Source organism: Chiloscyllium plagiosum, unplaced genomic scaffold, assembly GCF_037043375.1.
Source record: "Chiloscyllium plagiosum isolate Xiang-an unplaced genomic scaffold, Cpla_swu_hap1 HiC_scaffold_6, whole genome shotgun sequence".
Classification (NCBI taxonomy): domain Eukaryota; kingdom Metazoa; phylum Chordata; class Chondrichthyes; order Orectolobiformes; family Hemiscylliidae; genus Chiloscyllium; species Chiloscyllium plagiosum.
In genome coordinates, this window is record NW_028270144.1 from 97,266,898 (window position 1) to 97,287,174 (window position 20,277).

Sequence of the window (20,277 nt, forward strand, 5' to 3'; positions counted from 1 at the left end):
TTGCTTTAAACTATAAGTTTCAATGACTAAGTAAGAGACCTTTTAGAAGTGTAAACCAGTTATCATGTGTCTTCTGCAAACAAGTGGAAGTATCTAGAGGAAGGAAAATCAAAAAGTATCTTCTGATCATCAAAAGCGGTCATCTCAGCAAACTCTGTGGACTGGCACCATTGAACTTACCTGTCTTTCTTTCTGACAGCCATGGTTTCCTTTGTATCCGTATCTGCATGTCTGTGTAAAAGGGAGAGTTTCATTAGCATGTAGAATTAAATGTCAGTGGTTCATATGTTAGCCTATGTAATTGGACTAGTTATTTGTAATAAATTGTAATTTTTAAGTACAAAAACCTGGTCTGTGCTTTCTGTCAACCTGCATCTAAAAGACAAATAAATTGGGGAATTCTGTTTACTTTTGAAAGTCTTTAAAATTTGTAGTGACTCCAGGATGAGTGTGATTTCCTTGCACCATTCAAGTGAGGCACAATAGTACTGATGATTTGTATTTCAAACGGCCTATACTCCTCGCCAGTCTGTTTCAGTACAACTCCAATGTATGAAATCACCCATTGCATCCTGTTCACCAGAAGCAGGGCAGATCCAACCTGGTTAACTACTGCCCAATCAGCCTACTTTCAATGATCAGTGAAGTGCTATCAAGCAGCACCAATTCAGTAATAAACTGCTCACTGGCACTCAGTTTGGAATTTGCAGGATCACTTGGCCACTGATCTCATTATAGTTTTAGTCTAGAAAGAGACAGAAGAAGTGAAATCCAGAGGTGAGGTTATTGTGAGTGTCCTTGAAAGCATTTGATGAAATATGTCATTAAGGAATCCTAACAAAATTGGAAGTAATTGAATCTGGGGGAAAACACTTCACTCGTTGGAATTATAACAAGCATAAAGGAAGATGGTGCTTGTTGTTGGTGAAAATTCATCTTAGTCCCAGGACATTACTGCAGGAATTCCTCAGGATTGTTCCTGGGCTCATTCATTCATCTTGTTTCATCAATGACCATCCCTCCTCCAGAAAACCAGAACTGGGGACGTGCAATTTATGCATTGTTCAGCACCATTCATGACTTTGAAGATACTAAACAAGTTATAAAATTTTGGTTTGCACATTAATTGTAATACTTAAGTCAATTATAATTCTAGACTGTGTTTCATAGAGAGTTAATCTGAAAGTTTAGTAGTCCTGGCTAGTTCCACAACCCGTTCTGGGCACCAGTCTGCTTTCATTACCATAAACCTGCAACTGTATTTTTAAGCTGGGCCATATGGCTATTTTTCTTTGCAAAAAGTATTTTATGATGTCTACAATTGAACAATGTAACTGCTCAATTGAGGGAAAAAAAAACACAATCTTGCCCTGTCTATGTCTATATGTAGCAAAACCTGGACAAATCTAGGCTTGGGCTGATACGTGGCAAATAAGAGTGTACACCATGAAGTGCCAAGTATTGACTTAATCAAGAGAGAACCTAGCCATTCCCACTAGATATTGAATGGCATTACCATCGCTGAATCCTCTACCACCAACATCCTGATGGTGGTGGTTTGGTGGGGGGAAGGGCTGATGTTTGTCGAGTGGAATGGAGGTGATTTGCCATTGACCAGAAGCTAAGCTGGAGCAGCCATACAAGTGCTCTGGTTACAAGAGGTCAGAGGCTAGGAATTATTAATTCACCTGTTACCTCCATGCCTGTCAGCCATTTAGAAAGGGAAAGTCAGGAGTATGATTAAATAGCTTCCATTTGCTTGGAATGAGTGCAACTCCAACAATACACAAAAAAGCTCTACACCATCCAGGCAAACCAGGCTGCTGAATCTACCCCATCTTGACATTAGCTCCCTTCACACCTGGTGCACCATGGCAGCAGTGAGTACCATCTCCTCGATGTATTGAAATACTCACCTGGGATTCTTTCACTGCCAGCAATCATCCACTTGATCCTTCAAATGTCACCTATCCAAACAGTTTCAGTCCCTGAGATTTTCTCCATCCTCATTGGCTTGTCTGAGTTAAATTTAATAACAAAGTGTTTATGAAGCAAGAGTGTTTAAAATCCGGGAGAGTGGGAAAGATTTTCACTGTCAGTACATTTCAAAGGTGGCTGGAGGTGGGGGAGCACTTTTTTTTTTGACTTTTCACCTGGAAACAGGAAATTAGAACCCTCCAAATGGTAGTTAATGACTTAATACTCTTTTGCAGCTCAGGCTAATGTTCTGGATGTAAGTTTGCTCACTGAGTTTGAAGGTTTGTTTTCAGGTGTTTCGTCACCATACGAAGTAACATCAGTGAGCCCCTGGTGAAGCATTGGTGACATGTCCCGCCTTTGATTTATGTGTTAAGGTTTCTTTGGATGTCATTTTCAGTTCTTTTTCTCAGAGGAAGGTAAATGGGGTGCAAATCGGTGTGTTTATGATAGAGTTCTGGTTGGAATGCCATGCTTCAAGGAATTCTCGTGCATGTCTCAGTTTGACTTGTCCTGGGATGGATGTGTTGTCCCAGTCAAAGAAGAACCAAAGACGCAAACACCAGACAGTGCCAACTTTTTCAACAAAGATAACATCGTCAAGCTAGTGCCTTATGACCTACTTAAGACCTACAAATCAATCAGCGGAACACCCATGGGATCACCAATATCAGAGTTCCTAAGCAGAAGTAGTAATGCAGAGACTCTGAAAAAACAGCTTTCCCAACCATCCAACCCCAACTTTGGGTCTGCTACGTGGATGACACTTTTGTTATCACCAAACAAAGGAAGCCTACAACACCATCAGACCTCTTGGCATCATGTTAGTCCACAAACTTACCAACATACAAAAACAGCGGCTAATGAACTTAAAAGACTCTAGAAGCACCAAGCAAAACAAATGTCATTTACAAAATACCTCGCAAGGACTGTAACAACACTACATTGGACAAACGGGCAGAAAACTAGCCACCAGGACACATGAACATCAAGTAGCCACAAAAAAGACATGACCCACTATCACTAGTATCCTTATATACAGACTAAGAAGGGGACAACTTTGACTGGGGCAATGCATCCATCCTAGGACAAGCCAAACTGAGACACGCACGAGAACTTCGTGAAACATGGCATTCCAATCAGAACTCACAATAAACACAACGATTTGGGCCCCACCTACCATCCTCTGAGAAAAAGAACTGGAAATGACAACACCCATCCAAAGAAACCTTAGTGCGTAAATAGAAAGCAGGACATACCACCAGTGCTTGACTGGAGGCTCACCGATGATGTTACCTAGTATGGTGACAAAACATCTGAAAGCAAAACTTTCAGCTCAGCAAGCAAACTTCCATCCAGAGTTTAATATTCTCTTCCTTCTAACAGTATGATTGATATTCTGTTCTTAACATATGCAAGGGAGCAGGGATAGCATCCTGACTCAGACAGTGTATTTTGTTATATGCCAATTGTAGTTTATGACATTTTGAGAACCTGGTTGCCATCTTAGGACCAACTGGTGGATGGAATATCTATTGTCCAAGTTCACAACAACTGCTGGTCCAATTGAAAAGAAGAATAGAAGATAAATTTTGCTTGGCTTTTCAGGGGCCAGAAAGAGAGATCCACTCCTACATAACCAAAGAAAATACCCCATTTCCCCATCTCTGCGCTGGGATTTACCTGATTTTGTAGAGCTCCAATGCTGGTGCACTGTGTCATGAAGTAATTTGCTGCGCTGAGCTCAGATGCAAATGCAGGCTGGATTTCAAAATGGTCTGTACCTGGCGTAAGGACTATTGAGTAGCTAGTTAGGATTAAGCAAACACTACTTGGAGGGAAAACGGTGGCACAGTGGTTAGCACTGCTGCCTCACAACGCCAGAGACCCGGGTTCAATTCCCGCCTCGGGCGACTGTCTATGTGGAGTTTGCACGTTCTCCCCGTGTCTGCGTGGGTTTCCTCCAGGTGCTCCGGTTTCCTCCCACAATCCAAAGATGTGCAGGTAAGGTGAATTGGCCATGCTAAACTGCCCATAGTGTTAGGTAAGGGGTAAATGTAGGGGTATGGGTGGGTTGCGCTTCGGCGGGTCTGTGTCGACTTGTTGGGCCGAAGGGCCTGTTTCCACACTGTAATGTAATCTAATCTAATCTAAAAATCTGTCATTGTTTTTGCAAGTATTTTTCAAAGGTATCTTTTTCTAAAAGTGAAATAACAATTTTTATACAGTAATTTAAAATTCATTTTACATAACTTGAAGGATTATAGTAAAATAGTTTGTTACATTATTTCTCATGCTTAATATAATTAACGCATTTAAAGTTTTGCACGACTAGATAATTTTTTTAGCCATTTTTAGTCAGTTTTTAGTTACATTTTCTTACGTTGAAATTTGTTTACACGTTTCTTTTCATTTTGATCATTGTAGCTTTAGGATACTACACAAATTACATTTGGAGGTCTTTATTTGTTTTGGATATGCACTGTAAACCATGAATTTAAAGTGTAGCTTTTTGTATTATCTAGGGAGATGTGTAAACTTTAAATTTAAAATGATTACCTTGACTTATTTTAGTCAGATTAGATTCTCAAAGTCTTAATTAGATGTAGCTATCAAAAATCTTGCCATTTTTCTATATTTTCTTGCAAAATTCTGCTGTTTTTTTTAAATGGAGTTGAAATGGGAAAAATGCACAACCAGATGCAAGTAAGTTCTTCCTCAACCAAAGGTGTACCAAGTAAACTGGTTATTTGAAGACCTTCTGTTCATGTTCTTGTTCACCGGTGCTGGTTTAATGCACACACGTTATTAAAGGGAGTACCTGCATTTAACAAACTTAACTGGCAGTAATTTATTGCAGCATGCTTCATAAATCATGGTGAAACAAGACTTTAAGAAGGGTACAACAAAATACTGCTGCTCAACAATTGATGTCACTGACAAAACTGATGTCCATATTTTTGTATAATTTAAGAGTGATCTCATTAGTTGCTTTGATAAAAGGTATTAAAAAGGCATCTGGCAACTAGCTGACTCAGCTGAGGCCAAAGGCCACTGGATCTTGTAATGTGCTGCCTGTCTGTGCGGGGTGACCTGACCCTAGTACTCCAGAAAACAGATGAGAACTGTTCAAAATTTACAAGCTTAATAGCTTTGTAGATTGCAGATAGTAAAACTTAAAGTTTTTGTAACTATTGCTGTTCTTTTTTAGATTGATGGAACAAAATAAATATAAATTCTTGTGCCATTGTAATTTTGTCATTAATGTTTTCTGTCTCAAGGTGGTTGTAAGCTAATAATTTTGTTACAAGTTCCATTGAAAAGGGCATTATGGTCTTGCAATATATCTGTGTTTAGTTGAAAATAGTTAGATGTATCATTTCAGTATTTAAATATAGGTGTAGAATCCAATAAGTGCTTTCATATTTATAGGATAAACACAGTAGAACACTTTTTACTACAATTGTAAAATTTAAGATGTCTCCATTTGTATTTGTATTGAAACTCTTTAGAGTTTGTGAAGCTGTCTGAGCTGTTTCTTATTAAACGTACACCTTTGATGTAGCTTGTTTTCATATGTTACATCTGTATGACGGTAAAATATACAGGACTTAAAAATTAAATATATGTGTATTTCCACTGAAGAGCAGTGTGAAATAGTTATATACACACACAAACAAACCACCTTTCCCAGTGGTTAATCACAGCTATTGAGAAGGTGTGTATACTGCAAGGGGCACTTTGTCTAACTTGGTTGAACACAGTGTAAGAGTGGCACCCTGTTAATTGTATTAAATCCAACTAACGGGAGATTATATCCTCCCAGGGTGTCTTGCACACTGGAGTGAAATTGGGCCTTAACATTGGATTTAAATCCAGCAGTAGTAGTTTATGAAATACAAATGTCCTGCAGTACCATTAACATCCTGATGTAAACACAAATTAAAGAAGTCATACTTTACATACTGTTAACAAAATTGAAGTTTTGACTCCTGTTGCTAATTGCTAGCATCCATGTTTCATGTGACCTTGTGTGGATTTGTGATGAGACCATAATTATAATATCCGTAATGGTCAAATAACCAGCCAACAGAAAATGTCTGGGTTCACAGATGACAAATGATACATTATTCACTTTAATGTAGTAAAGGGGGCCTCATTGTCATGTAATACACTCCTTGTGGTGTTAACATTTTCAGAAGATTGGCACAGAAAAAAATGTTTGATCCCATTTAAATGAAAAATGAACAAAAGGAAGCACAATGGGCTGAATGGTTCTGAGGAATTTGTTCTATCAACTAAGAACACAAATAGCTGTGTCTCAGACTCACTTTATGCTGTCGTATTACAATGTTTCATGTTCCAATGTGCTGTTGTATGTTCAGTTCAGTATAAAATTATTAAGAAATAAATTTTAAAACGTCATGTCACAACCTTAAAGCCATTTTTTTGTGGCTTCCTCAATCTGATTTTACATATTCTTTGGATTCCAAAGAGCTTAATACGTGCAAAACGTGTAACAACACTATTATCTAAATGGGTATTCTAAATACCGATTACATAACATTGTACAATAATTAAATATTATTTTATTAGTTTTGCTTAAAGATACCACATTCTTCTAAGCAATGATAGTGAAAATATAGGAAGTATAACATATCTTCAATGCAGATTAATATTCTGTACCTGACCTTTAAATAGTTATACATTTCTACTCATTTGGCAGTCATGACATTTTGTGTCAGTCTTCAGTGGAAGACAAATAACATGCCAAACATTGATGTTGTGTTGGACAAGCTAATGGGTCCAAAGGGAGACAAGTCTCCTGGCTCTGATGGAATGCATCCCAGGGTATGAAAAGAGAAATGACAAATGTGCTCGTGGTCATTTACTAAAGTTGGCTGGACTCTGGGGCAATTCTGGCAGATTGGAAAACAGAAAATGTTATGCCACTGTTTTAAAAAGGAGGCAGACAAAAGGTGGGTACCTAGAGGCCTGTTAACTTAACTTCTGTAATGGCGAGAATGCTTGAATCTATCATTAAGGAAGAAATAGTGAGATATCTGGCTAGAAATTGTCTCATCAGGTAGATAGATAGAATGTATGTAAATGTGAGGTCGTCCATTTTGGTAGGAGTAACAGCAAAATAGACTATACTTAAATATGGAAAATTGCAGCATGTGTGTAGAGGGACCTGGGTGTCCTGTGCATTATTCACAAAATGTTGGTTTGCAATTGCAGCAGGTAATTAAGAAGGAAAATAGAACATAGAGGGACGCCGTTTAAAAATAGAGAGGTTATACTGCAGCTATATAGGGTGATGGTGAGGCCATAACTGGAGTACTGTGGAGTACAGTTTTGAGAGAGGATGTATTGGAAGTGGAGGGGCTGCAGAGGAGGTTCACCAGATTAGTTCCAGAGTTGAGAGGGCTGGCTAATGAGAGATCAAGTAGAATGTGGCTGTACTCATTGGAATTTAGAATGAGAGGATGTTTTAGATACATATAAAATTATGAAGGGCGTTAGGAGCAGAGAGGTTGTTTCCACTGCCAGGTGCAACTAGAACTAAGGGGAATAGCCTCATAATAAGGAGGAGCAGATTTAGGACTCTGTTGAGGAGCTTCTCCCAAAGGATTGTGAATCTATGGAATTCCCTATTCAGTGCAGCAGTTGAGGCTACCTCAGTGAATTTTTTTTAAGCAAAACTAGATTTCTGTATAGTAAAGGAATTAAGAGTTATGGTGATTTGGCAGGCAAGTGGAGCTGAGTCCATAAAAAGATCTGTCATGATCTTGTTGGATGGCAAAGCAGGCTTGGGGCCAGATGGTCTACTTCTCCTATTTCTTATCGCAAAAATATTTCACTCGTAAATTAGAGTCATAGAAGTTTACAGCATGGAAACAGGCCCTTTGGGCAACTTGTTCATGTCGTCTAGTTTTCATAATTAATCTCATCTTATTTGCCTACGGTTGGTCCCTATCCCTCCATACCTATGCCATCCATGAACCTGTCCAATTGTTTCTGAAATGACTCCACCACTACCTTTGACTGCCTGTTCCAGACACTAACCCACTCTCTGTATGAAACAATTGCCCCTCTGGACAGCTTTGTATCTCTCCCCTCTCACCTTAAATCTGTGCCCTCTAGTTTTAGACTCTTCTCCCCCGAAGAATCGTTCTCGAGGATCTACCATATCTGTACCCCTTTTGACTTTCTAAACCTCTAAAATCTGTTATCAATTTGCTGATTACATCGTTTCACTTAAATCCTTATTGAATGATATTCAATATGCACAACACCTGCCACAATGTGCAGATATATAAAATGGTAAAGTAGAATTGACCTATATCTGGCCGTATTCTTTGTTAGCGATTTCATAGAATTATAGAATTGAGAAGATGATAGAATCCAAATAAACTGTGCCCTTACGAGGGAATAACTTGCTGCAATGGTCTAAATGTGCAGCTGCAGAAAAATCAAATGCCCAAAGAATTGTACCCTGGCAGGAATGCTTCTTTCAGAAATGAAGACCCAAAAAGTAATTGGCATGTCAATATTTAAATTTTGAAATGAGTACTATTTAAAATCAGCAATAAAAACAATTGTACAATTCTGTTGAATCCCTTGAATGAAGTTTTAAAAAAGTTTTTTGTTGAAAGTTTAAGGAATACATTTGGTATTCTACAGTTTCTATTTTCTTGAACAAATATTATGCAACAAAATACCTTTTTTGAAAACTAAAATGCATGAAAATTGTTATTGCTGGATTGTAAAAGTTACACCACAACCTGCTGCTTTTGTGTGCAAATAAAAAGTGGCAAGATTTATGCAGAGAAGTAAAAATAAAATATATTTGTCTGTCTTTTCACTATAATGGATAAGTAGGAAAAAATACACAAAAAATTCTAATCATAACGATTCAATGTTTATTGCAATTGTGATTTAAACAGTTTCAAGAGCTATTTTTATAAAATTAAGCTTTATAATTAGCTATCTTTTAAAAAGAGAGAATTGTGATTGTCAGAGATTAAAGCTTAAGTTTTCTTCCCCTGTACATTGAAACAAGTATTTGTCAGACTATTGTGAATTATCTGACTATATTCATGCATCCACATTCTCAACACAAGGTAGGTTTTATTTAAGAAGCAGCTTTTCTAGGCTATTACTTCCTTTAACAAATTCAGACAATGTTCCAGCAAGATGAAATTAAATACAAGATTATTTAAAATACAGTTTATTTAATGATAATTTGTGAAATGTAGCAAATGTTAAAAGCATAAAATGTCTTTAAAGATAGCACCAGTTATTTCAAATGGTACCTAACAATGTAATGATAAAGCCACTCTGGTGCAGCATTTCCATTTGATATGTGTGCTAATGATGAGCTTGCATCAATTGCAGCAATATGATAAAGAACCTCAGCAATTAAAATACTATCTGATCACTAAAACGCCTTTGAATATTGCAAATTGCAAAGTGTAATTCAATAATAATGAAAAATATTATTTTTCCTGCCTAATTTGATTAAAGCAGTAATATTTTTCCATTATCCACATGAAGTCTCGTTGTCAGGAGTGTAAACAAACACTGATTTCAAATTGCAGATGTTTGGCTGATATTGAAATTATGTAGAACTCCAGTAAAGGATATTTGCTTTCATATAATGCTAAAGGCAAAGCCTGCTTTCACATTTTGTTCAAAATTTGAAATTGAAAGCCATTATTTGAAATGCACGTTTAAATCTATGTATAGGTTTTTCTTTTGAGTTATTACCAGTTTATGTCGGATCATCAAAGTTTTTGCACTTTTTTGTTTAAATCTTTTTTCTATGGTCAACAATAAAAAGAGATCTTCTGAATGTTAAGTTGAAAACTTAGGTTAAATGCAGTCTTATTTGTCTCCCAAGTTCGGTAATTGATTTTTTTTAGTGTATTTTTTTATTTTACAGAGAATCCTGTTACTTTCCCAGAAGGCAACAAAGAAAAAGAAATTCTAACACCGATTGAAGATATACATGTTGAAAGCTCTCTTCCACATACTGATTCAGGCATTGGAGAGGAGCAAATAACTGGTGTTTTGAATGGCTCTGATTTGGAAACAGCAACTGTGCCAGATGCAATGAGTGAACTTTTATCTTCCTTGTCCTCCGAAGTAAAGAAATCCCAAGAAAGTTTAGCTGAGAGCCCAGTTGAAGTACTGAAACCAAGTTCATCTGTGACGAGTGTCAGCCAAGGAAAAGGCATGAATGTCAAGGAAATTCTGAAAAGCCTTGTTGCAGCACCTATGGAACGTGCAGAATCTGGACCTGAACCTGTATCATACCCTGATTCAAGTGTGAAAAGAGAAGCTCAGACTATTCTTCCAATGCAGTTTCATTCCTTTGACAGGTGAAAAGCCTCGATGGTTGTTTTAATTTATTCACCAACCAGTGTATTTATGAATGTGAGTGATGCGGTGATATTGGTGAGAGGGGAGAGGTCTCCAGGGGGTTCAGAGGCAGATTGAACAGCAGTATCACATAACCCAAGCCTGTCGTCTTCACGGCTCAAAGGCATAATGGGAGGTGGCAGCTTGAAATGAGTTGCCACTGCAAAGTGTATTATTTTTGAAATGCTTTCACACAAATCACTGAGCTCCACATACAACTTTGTTTCATGGTTTAATGTCATCACGAGGCACAAATTGGTGTGTCTAATTGTTTGCCACCTGCCAGTGAAACGAACTGCCAGGGAGACAGAAGGATCTGTTTGTCTATCAGGCATTCAGGCAATTGAGAGTGACAACATCAAAAATTTCACTTCAACGGCTGAACCTTTGATCGGCCTTTAAGGGACTCCACTCTCTTGTGCTTCTGGTCAACTGAATTTTTCAATTAGTTTAGATATATTAGGTTCCTGCTGCCTCATCTGTCTTTAGGAAGATGTAATTATATTATGAAGAGTCTAAACAGATTTCTAGTCAAAGAAGATCCAAATTCCCATGATGGCACTTCTAATAATTAAAAAAAAATCTTTAGAGAACATTCTTTATTGAAATTTTTTGCAGTCATTAGGTATGCTACATTTGGTTACAAATGTGGAGTCTGCTCCCATTCAATTTAGACAGTTTTCTAAATAGTTTGTAGTTTATCTTTTAATGAAAAATGTAGTTGGAAATATAAAGTTGCACAAAATGCTAATCTAAATTATGGTTCAATTTCTCAAGCATTGAAATGAAGGGAAATAGTTTGAAGAAGCATTACAGTGATAAATTTTCAGACTCCAAAGCAGATACTGTATTCTCTTGAAAGGAAAACTCCTGTACAGTTCTCCGTCTCATTTGGAATACTATATCTTTTTAATAAAATGAACCACAGACATTGAACTTCCCATTTGCATTAGGGTGAGTATCTGCCATTTTAAGTTTAGTATCTTCAAGGAATCATTCTTCCTGTTACACTGCTGGAATTATATTCTTTGAGCATCACATTCCATTCTGTTTGCAGTTTGTGTCAGTACTGCAGGATTTGCAAAGTAATAAATTCCTGAATTATTCAATCTATGGGAGTGTGTAAAGCCAGGTAGATTTGATACATATTCTGAAAGTACAATCTCTTCCAATTATTAGTTCTCTTCACACAATATGAAGTTGGGAGGTAATGGTCTACTGGTGTTATCACTAGAGTATTAATCCAGGGGCCTATGTAATGTTCTGGGGAACCAGGTTCAAATCCCACCATGGCAAGTGGTGGAATTTCAGTTCAATAAAAATCTTAAACTGAGAGTACAATGATGACCATGAGATTGCCAATTGTCAGGAAAAAAAATCTGATTCACTGATGCCCTTCATTAGTGGCATTATTCTGGCCTACATGTGGCACATAATGATGTATCAGTCATACAGCATTGAAATAGACCTCTCTGTCCAACTAGTCCACACTGACCATCTTCCCAAACTAAACTCATCTCGCCTGCCTGCATTTGGCCCAAATCCCTCCAAACCTTTCCTAATCATATGCTTAACCAAATTAAACATTGAAATTGTATCTCCATCCAGCAGTTCCTCTGTAAGTTCATTCTGCACATGGACCACACTTTTTTTTAAAAAAAGCTCCTCATGTGCTGCTTAAATCTTCCACCTCACGCCTTATAAATATACCCTCAAGTTTTGAACTTCCCTATATCTTTGCTGTTCACCTTTTCTACGTTCCGCATGATTTTATAAACCTCGACAAGGTCATCCCTCAATGTCAAGTGAACAAAAAACCAAGCCTATTTTTATAACTCAAACCGTCCGTTCCCAGCAGTATTTTGGTATATCTTTTTCGAACCCTCTCCAATTTAATAATGTCCTACATATATAGCAGGGCAACCAGAACTGAACACACTACTCCAGATGAGACCTCACCAATGTCCTGTACAACCTTAACATGACATCCCAATTTCTATGCTCAAAAGTCTGAACAATGAAGGCAAGCGTGCTAGACACCTTAACCTCCCTGTCTACCTGTGTCACAAATTTCAAGGAATAATGTACCTGAACCCCATGTCTTTCTATTCTACAACCCTACCCATGGCCCTACCATTAACTGCCCTTTGGGCAAGGGAGACTGGTTAGCAAAGTTAGATCTGATGGAATACAGGGAGAACTAGCCATTTGGATACAGAACTGGCTCAAAGGTAGAAGACAGAGGGTGGTGGTGAGGGTTGGTTTTCGGACTGGAGGCCTGTGACCAGTGGAGTGCCACAAGGATCGGTGCTGGGTCCTCTACTTTGTCATTTATATAAATGATTTGGATGTGAGCAGAAGAGGTATAGTTAGTAACTTTGCAGATGTCACCAAAAATGGAAGTGTATGGACAACGAAGAGGGTTACCTTAGAGTATAACGGGATCTTGATCAGATGATCCAATGGGCTGAGGAGTGGCAGATGGAATTGAATTTAGATAAATGTGAGGTGCTGCAATTTGGAAAGGCAAATCAGGGCAGGACTTATACACTTCATGGTAAGGTCCTTGGGAGTGTAGCTGAACAAAGAGACCTTGGAATGCATGTTCATAGTTCCTTGAAAGTAGAGATGCAGGTAGATAGGGTAGTGAAGAAGGTGTTTGGTATGCTTCCCTTTATTGGTCAGAGTATTGTATACTGGAGTTGGGAGGTCATGTTGCGGCTGTACAAGATATTGGTTCGGCCACCTTTGGAATATTGCACGCAATTCTTGTCTCCTCCTTATCGGAAGGATATTGTGAAACTTGAAATGGTTCAGAAAAGATTTAAAAGGATGTCGCCAAGGTTGGAGGATTTGAGCTATAAGGAGAGTCTGAATACACTGGGGCTGTTTTCCCTGGAGAGTCAGAGGCTGCGGGGTGACCTTATAGAGGTTTATAAAATCATGAGAGGCATGGGTAGGATAAATAGGCAAGGTCTTTTCCCAGAGTTTGGGGAGTCCAGAACTAGAGGTTATAAGATTAGGATGAGAGGGGAAAGATATAAAAGAGACCTAAGGGACAAGGTTTTCACGCAGAGGATGGTGTGTATGTGTGTGGGGAATGGGCTGCCAGAGGAAGTGATGGAGGGTTGTACAATTGCAATATTTAAAAGGCATCTGGATGGGTATATGAATAGGAAGGGTTTAGAGGGGTATGGGCCAGGTGCTGGCCAGTGGGACTAGATTGGGGTGGGATATCTGGTCGGCATGGACAAGTTGGACCAAAGGGTCTGTTTTCGTGCTGTACATCTCTGTAACCTTAATGACTCTAAGTACTAGTCTAGCCAGTGATGCCGGATCCTGTGAATGATGAATTCCTGTGGACTGATGAAGGGCGTTTGCCCGAAACGTCGGTTTTCCTGCTCATCAGATGCTGCCTGACTTGCTGTGCTTTTCCAGCACCACACTCTGCTAAAAGTTGTGTGTATGGGGAAAAAGATTCTTTCTTCTCTTTCCAAATTTTTACTTTATTACTCATTCTTGGGATGTGGATGTCCCTGGCTTGGCCAGCATTTGTTGCCCATCTATATTTGCTCTTGAAGATAGTGATGAGCTGCCCTTCGAAGTATTCTTAGGTTTTTCTGAACATTATTAAAACAATTGACAATTGAAAGGAAGACTTCAACCTCACCAGTATAATATAGTTATTGCACATCTCAGTTCAACATTCCTGATTACACAGAATAAGGCACATGAAGTGAAACACAAGCTAGGAACTGGAGTGGCCATTCAGGCCTTGAGCAATATTCTTGATCTCTCGATACCTTTTGATGTCTTCAATATCTAAAAAATTATCACTTCATTTTTTTAACGTTCTAAGTGGCTCGGACTTCTGTAGAAGTGAATTTCACAGATTGACCACCCTTGAAGTGAAGAAATGTTCTTTTATCTAAATGGTCATACCCCATATTCTAAGAAAGTGACCCCTGTTTTTAGAGTCTCCAACTGGGCGAACATCCTCCCTGCATCTAGTCTGTTTTGCTCTTTTAAAATTTTGAGTTTTAATTAAATCGCTCGTTCTTTGAAACTCTAGTGAATAAAGGCCTAGTTGATCCAATCCCTCAAGGTCATACAATAACCTTGTCATCTCCAGTATCAGTCTAGTGAACCTTCCCTGCACTATTCCTGTAGCAAATATATCTTTTCATAGGTAGATAGACCGAAAATGCGTGCAACATATCAGATGCAATCTCACCAAGACCCTATAAAACTGCAGTAAGACATTCCTATTTCTGAACTCAAATCCTTGTCCAATGAAACAACATACCATTTGCTTTCATAATTGCTTGCTGCACCACTCATTCACTCTTTGTCTGGTCTACAAGGGTATCTGGATCCCTTTGTACAGCCATATTTCCCCATCATTTAAAAAGTACTCTGCCATTCTGTTTTTTTTTTGGAATGAAGTGTATAACTTCACATTTATCCATGTTATGCTGCAACTCCCACCTGTTTGCCCACATGCAAGTTGTCAAAATCACCCTGAAATCTCCTTGCATCCTCCTCAAGTCACAAACCCATCTTGGTGGTATCAGCAGCAAACATGGGAATACTACATTTGGTTCTCTCATACAAGTCATTTATACAACTTTTATATATATATAAAAGACGTGATTAGAGAACACTTGGAAGTACACAAAACTCACATATAATATATATGTGAAGAATGACTGGGGCACTGATTACTGAAAAAGACTCATTTATTCTTGGTCTCTGTTTCCAGTCTGTCAACCAGCCTTCAGTCTATGCCAGTACACTGCCTCCAATCCCTGGTGCTTTAATTTTGCCTACTTAGCCTCTTATTAAAAGCTTCTTGAAATCCACATATCCACTGGTTCTCCCTTATCTGTTGTACTAGTTGCATACTCAAAAAAAACTCCAATAGATTAGTCAAGCCTGATTTCCTCTCTGAATTTTTTGTATTTCCTAACCTTGTATACCCTTTATTTATTTATGGCTCTAGTTTCAGATTAAACATCTTCACTGTTCACCTTGACGGAAATCCATGCTGAGTTTTGTGTACTTCCATTAATCCTTTCCAAGTGTTCTCTAATCACGTCTTTTATAACTGATTCTACCATTTTCCCACTATGGGATAACCCATCTGGAGTTCTGTTTCTTTGTCCCTCCTATTTTAAATAATGGGATTACATTTGCTATTGTACAATCCACAGGAACTGCTTCAGAGTCAATGAATTTTGGAACATCCAATGTTTTCAGTTCCCCTTTCTTTAGTATTCTGGTATGTGGATTATCAAGCCCTGGGAATTTAACACTTAGAACTCCATTAATTTCTCAAGCATTATTTTCTTCAATACTGATTTTCTTCAATTTCTCTTTTACTAGACTCTTAGTTCCCTAACGTTTCTGAAAAATTGTTTATCTTTTTGAAGACAGAATTAATATATAAATATTCAATTATTCTTGCCATTTCTTTAATTCCAATTATAATTTACATTTCTAACTATAAGGACCTACATTCATTCTATGCTATTTATAGAAGATTTTTCAGTCAGTTTTTAATGTGCTCTGCAAATTTGCACTCATGTTCTATTTCCCCCTCTTGATTGATGTTTTTGGCTTCTATTGCTGAATTCCAAACTGCTGCTTGTTCTCAAATTGGCTGCAGTTTCTGGCAGTTTTATGTGCCTCCTCTATGAATCTAATACTTTGCCTAATTTCTATTGTAAGCAGGGGTTGAGTCACTTTTTCAGTTTTATTTTTGCATCAAATAAAAATTTAATACATGCATACATTACTTAAATACAAGCCATTTTCTATCTACCACTATCGTTTTAGTAAGGTTCCCCATTCTGTCATTGTCATTTTTATATTTCTTAACCTTGTATACCCTTTATTTATTTATGGCCCTAGTTTCGGATTAAACATCTTCACTGTTCACCTTGACGGAAAATTCTACAATTTTACAGTTGCTCTTCACTAACTGACTCCAGACAAGAAGATTTGTTAATTAATCCCTTCTCGTTGCACAATATCCAGTCTAGGATAGCCCGCTCTCCAGTTGGGTCTTCTCATATAGCTCTAAGAAAACCATCATAAATGCTGCAGGAAATCCTCCCCTTAGATTGGACAAACTAAACTAGCAATTTATACTATGTGTAGATCACAGTCACTCGTGATTACAGTTGTAACCTTATAGTATGTGTCTCTTACATCCTGCTTAACGTCTTCCAAAACATCTCTGCTACTGTTTGGGGGCCTGTCGACAGCCCCATCAATACTTTCTGCCCCTTGGTAATTCTCATCTCCACCCGCACAAATTCCACATCATGTTTTTCCTTCCTCACTATTGCTTTGATTTGATCCTTTACTAACCATGCTGCCCCAACCCCTTTCCCTGTTTGTCTATCCTTCCTAAATATTGAATACCGCTGGATGTTTAGTTCCCAATCTTCTTCTTCCTGCAGTTATCTTTTTGTAACTATACCATAATTGTGTATATCCATTTACATTATTGTGAATGCTCTGGACATAAAAAGAAAAGTCTAAAGGTATTGTATTTTAGACATTGTTGGTTAATTTAGTTTTATTTTGCATTATGAATCTATTTATTTTTCTGCCTTCTATTTTTCTTCTCATTTTCTTGTCTTTTGTTTTAATCTTGTTTCCTCTTCTCTATCTTCCTGCTCAGGTTCCCAACCCCACCATTCTAGTTTAAACCTTCCCTGTGAGCACTAACAAACAGCCTCTTGAGGATATTGTTCCCAGTTTGGCCTAAATGCAACCATCTTCCTCAGAACCAGTACCAGTATTCCCAGAAAACTGAATCCCTTGTCCCTTTTACTAATTTTTCAGCCACGTATTCATTTGATGTATCCTGTTATTTTTATGCTTGCTAGCAGATGACACTGGTAGTAATTCTGAGAGTGTTACGTGTGATGTACTGTTTTTTTTTATTAACGTTCTTATCCCTTAAACAGCTTTTCTCTTTACTTACATTGTGGATACAGGTATGAACCTTGATGAGTGGATTTTCAGCCTTCTCCTTCGGAATGCCCTGCAGCCTATATAAGCCCTCATGGGCTCTGGCACTAGAGAGATAACATACCATCTTGGTATCTCTTTTGTGGCTGGAGAAGTGCCAATCAGTTTTCATTTTTAATGAAGCCATGTATCCCTACCACTCCTCTTCCTCCTCTCTTGTGCTACAGAGCCAACCATGGTCCTCCTTGTGCTAATTTCCTGAGAAGTTGCCTTCCCCAACAGAGTGCAAATTTATATATCTTTTTGGAGAAGGGGCCGGCAGTGGGTGTGTCCAGCATTCCCTGCCTTCCTTTACTCTGCCTTGTGGTCACCCATTATGTTTTGCCTGTTAAGTTTTATCTGTGTTGTGAGCACCTCACTTGAATGTGCTGTCCATGGATACCCCACAGTGAGTTCATCTACATTTCCAGCTTTGAAATGCTGTTAGCAGTAGCTGTAGCAGGACACACATCCTGCACACACAGTCAACAGAGACACTGAAAGTATCCATGACTTCCCACAGAGCACAAGAGGAACATGTCATGCATGCAAGCTCTGCTGCCATGACTTCCTTTTAGTTTAACTATGAGTTACTTTGTTTAAAGAACGCTAATTATGCAAGGGACTTTATCCACTCCAAACACACTCATCACAGTCCAAAGTTCCTACCTTATTTTGTTTAGTAGACTGCGACAGTTTAATTAATAAAAACAAAATAGAAGTCGAGCCCTCACCTGACCGTATTATATATTCTTTCTAGTTTAGAGCTCTTTATAGATGCACACTGGTAACACTGTCAACTGTGCCTACTACCACCAGCACTATCTCACTGAATTCACTGCTCTCCTCATGCGTTTTTTTAAAACTGAATTTACCGCTCTTACACATGGCTTAATATTGAGTTCACCACTCTTCTCTCATGCTGCTTTATACCAAGTTCACTGCTCTCCTCTTGCACTGCTTACTTGCATCACACTCCTCTCAGTCTAAAATGAATGATTTTTGAAATGACGAAGTTGCTGTAAAGAAACACTTAAATGAGAACACACAGTAGTTTATTCTTAGTGGTTTCTATTGTGTAAGACAATCAATGTGAAAAGGTTAGCCAGGCTGAAGCTGAAGCTCTGCCCACTTTGATGTATAACACAACCACTGTGTGGAGAATTGGGTATTTTGAGGCAGTTGTGGGCAGTTGTATTAGAGACTGTCATGACTTTTAATCATCATATTAACATCAGTATAATGTAACTTATACATGGTCACTAAGATATAGTAAACCTTTTCTCGTTCTGAAATAAGTGTGTTTTCTGTTGAGACCTATTTGTGGTTCATTATTCACTACAAACTACTAGGAACTCCTTAGGCTAGCAAATTTGGAAGCAGCATTCTACCTGAGGTACCAGGTGTTATCATCAATATTATAACACATTTCTATGCCTCAAAAATTTTGCTGATCTCTTCTTATCCTCATTATCCAAGTACAGCACAGTTGGCATTATCCTTTATTGAAAAGAACATGAAAAATAAGAGCAGGAATAGTCCAAATGGCCCTTGAAAACTCTCTTTCCATTCAATAAGACTATGGTTAATCTATTCACTCCCATTTTCCTGCCTTAATCTCTCTCTCCTGATTTCATTAACATGGAGAAAATGACTGCTGATCTCAGTCCCCCACCGTTCTCATAATTGAATACATGGAATCTGAAAGAAACAAATCAATAACCCTGTAGGTTATGGCACCTCAAGTACATATCCAAGCATATTGCTGTCTCTACTACTATTTCAGACAGTAAGTTCCAGCAAGAGCTGGTTCAAAATAAAATTGAAACAGATTGTAAATAGCACTGGTCATTGTGTCGTCTCAAGTTACAAACTGCCAATCCAAGAACGAGCTGCTAATTCCAACTGTCTTAATTTTTAAAAAAATTAATCCATGTTAATAAAATCCCAATGATGTCATGCCCACTAATCTCATCAAGCTTAAGAAATAGGACCAGGAGAAGAGCATAGCCACCGCCACCATTGATTATGATCATGGCTGATGTTGGTTTTCAATTCCACTTTCCAACCTGCTTGTCATATGCCTTAGTTCCCTGTAAGGCCTGTCTACCTTAGTCTAACTAAATTTATTCAACATTCGCATACCTATAGCCCTGCACGGGAGAATATTGCAAAGGTTCATAGCCCTTTGAGTGAAGTCATTTTCTTCCCTCTTCCTCTGTCTTAAATGATCAGCCCCTTATCCTCAAACTTACCTCATTAGTTATGGATTATGGAGCTCCAAGAAATTGTAGATAGTTAATTAGTGGCTAGCTTGAATTGTTTGTTTTAAAGCTGATGTTTTCAGGAAGTGTTAAGTAGAGGTTTCTCTCACAAATGTCTTTCTGCAACTGGGGCTAGTGAATGTGAGAGTCTTGCTTTTTTGTCATTTGAAGCATTTTTTTTCTTTAATTTGGCAAATAACTGATTACTCAAATTAAGAGAAGTTATTGTACTGTAGCCTTAAATGGAGGTATGCAAGCTGTGGGAGACTGTAGCTAGTAACTTAGTGGCTGACTTTTTTAGGCCTAAGTTTTCAGGAAGCATAAATAGAGGCCTCTTTCAGTACTGCTTTGGTTGTCCAGAGTATTAAGAGTGAGGTCACTGAGGGGCTAGGTGGAGGTACATCTCTATTTTACCTTTTTCAGCTACCTGGAGTTGCTTGTAACTTTGGACCGGAAGGAAAAATTGACAAGTGAGCATTGTTAAATTATTCCACTATTCTAGTTGTAACAGGTTTTAAAGTTACAGGGAGGATAAGTCAGTTTGGCCAAGTAAAGTGTACATTCTGCTTTGTTTCCGTATAACGTC

The 20,277-nt window shown here is 38.1% G+C and overlaps 1 protein-coding gene across 4 annotated transcripts in view; it reads left to right on the forward strand.

The window, feature by feature from the left end:
- LOC122551068 (neurobeachin) overlaps nucleotides 1-20,277 on the forward strand; it is a 991,558-nt gene that overhangs the window by 308,777 nt on the left and 662,504 nt on the right. For all 4 annotated transcript variants that reach the window (XM_087988254.1, XM_087988250.1, XM_087988251.1 and 1 more), the window contains one exon: nucleotides 9,926-10,364. In XM_087988254.1, the coding sequence (XP_087844380.1) occupies nucleotides 9,926-10,364 (439 nt within the window). The remainder of the gene's footprint in view (nucleotides 1-9,925; nucleotides 10,365-20,277) is intronic.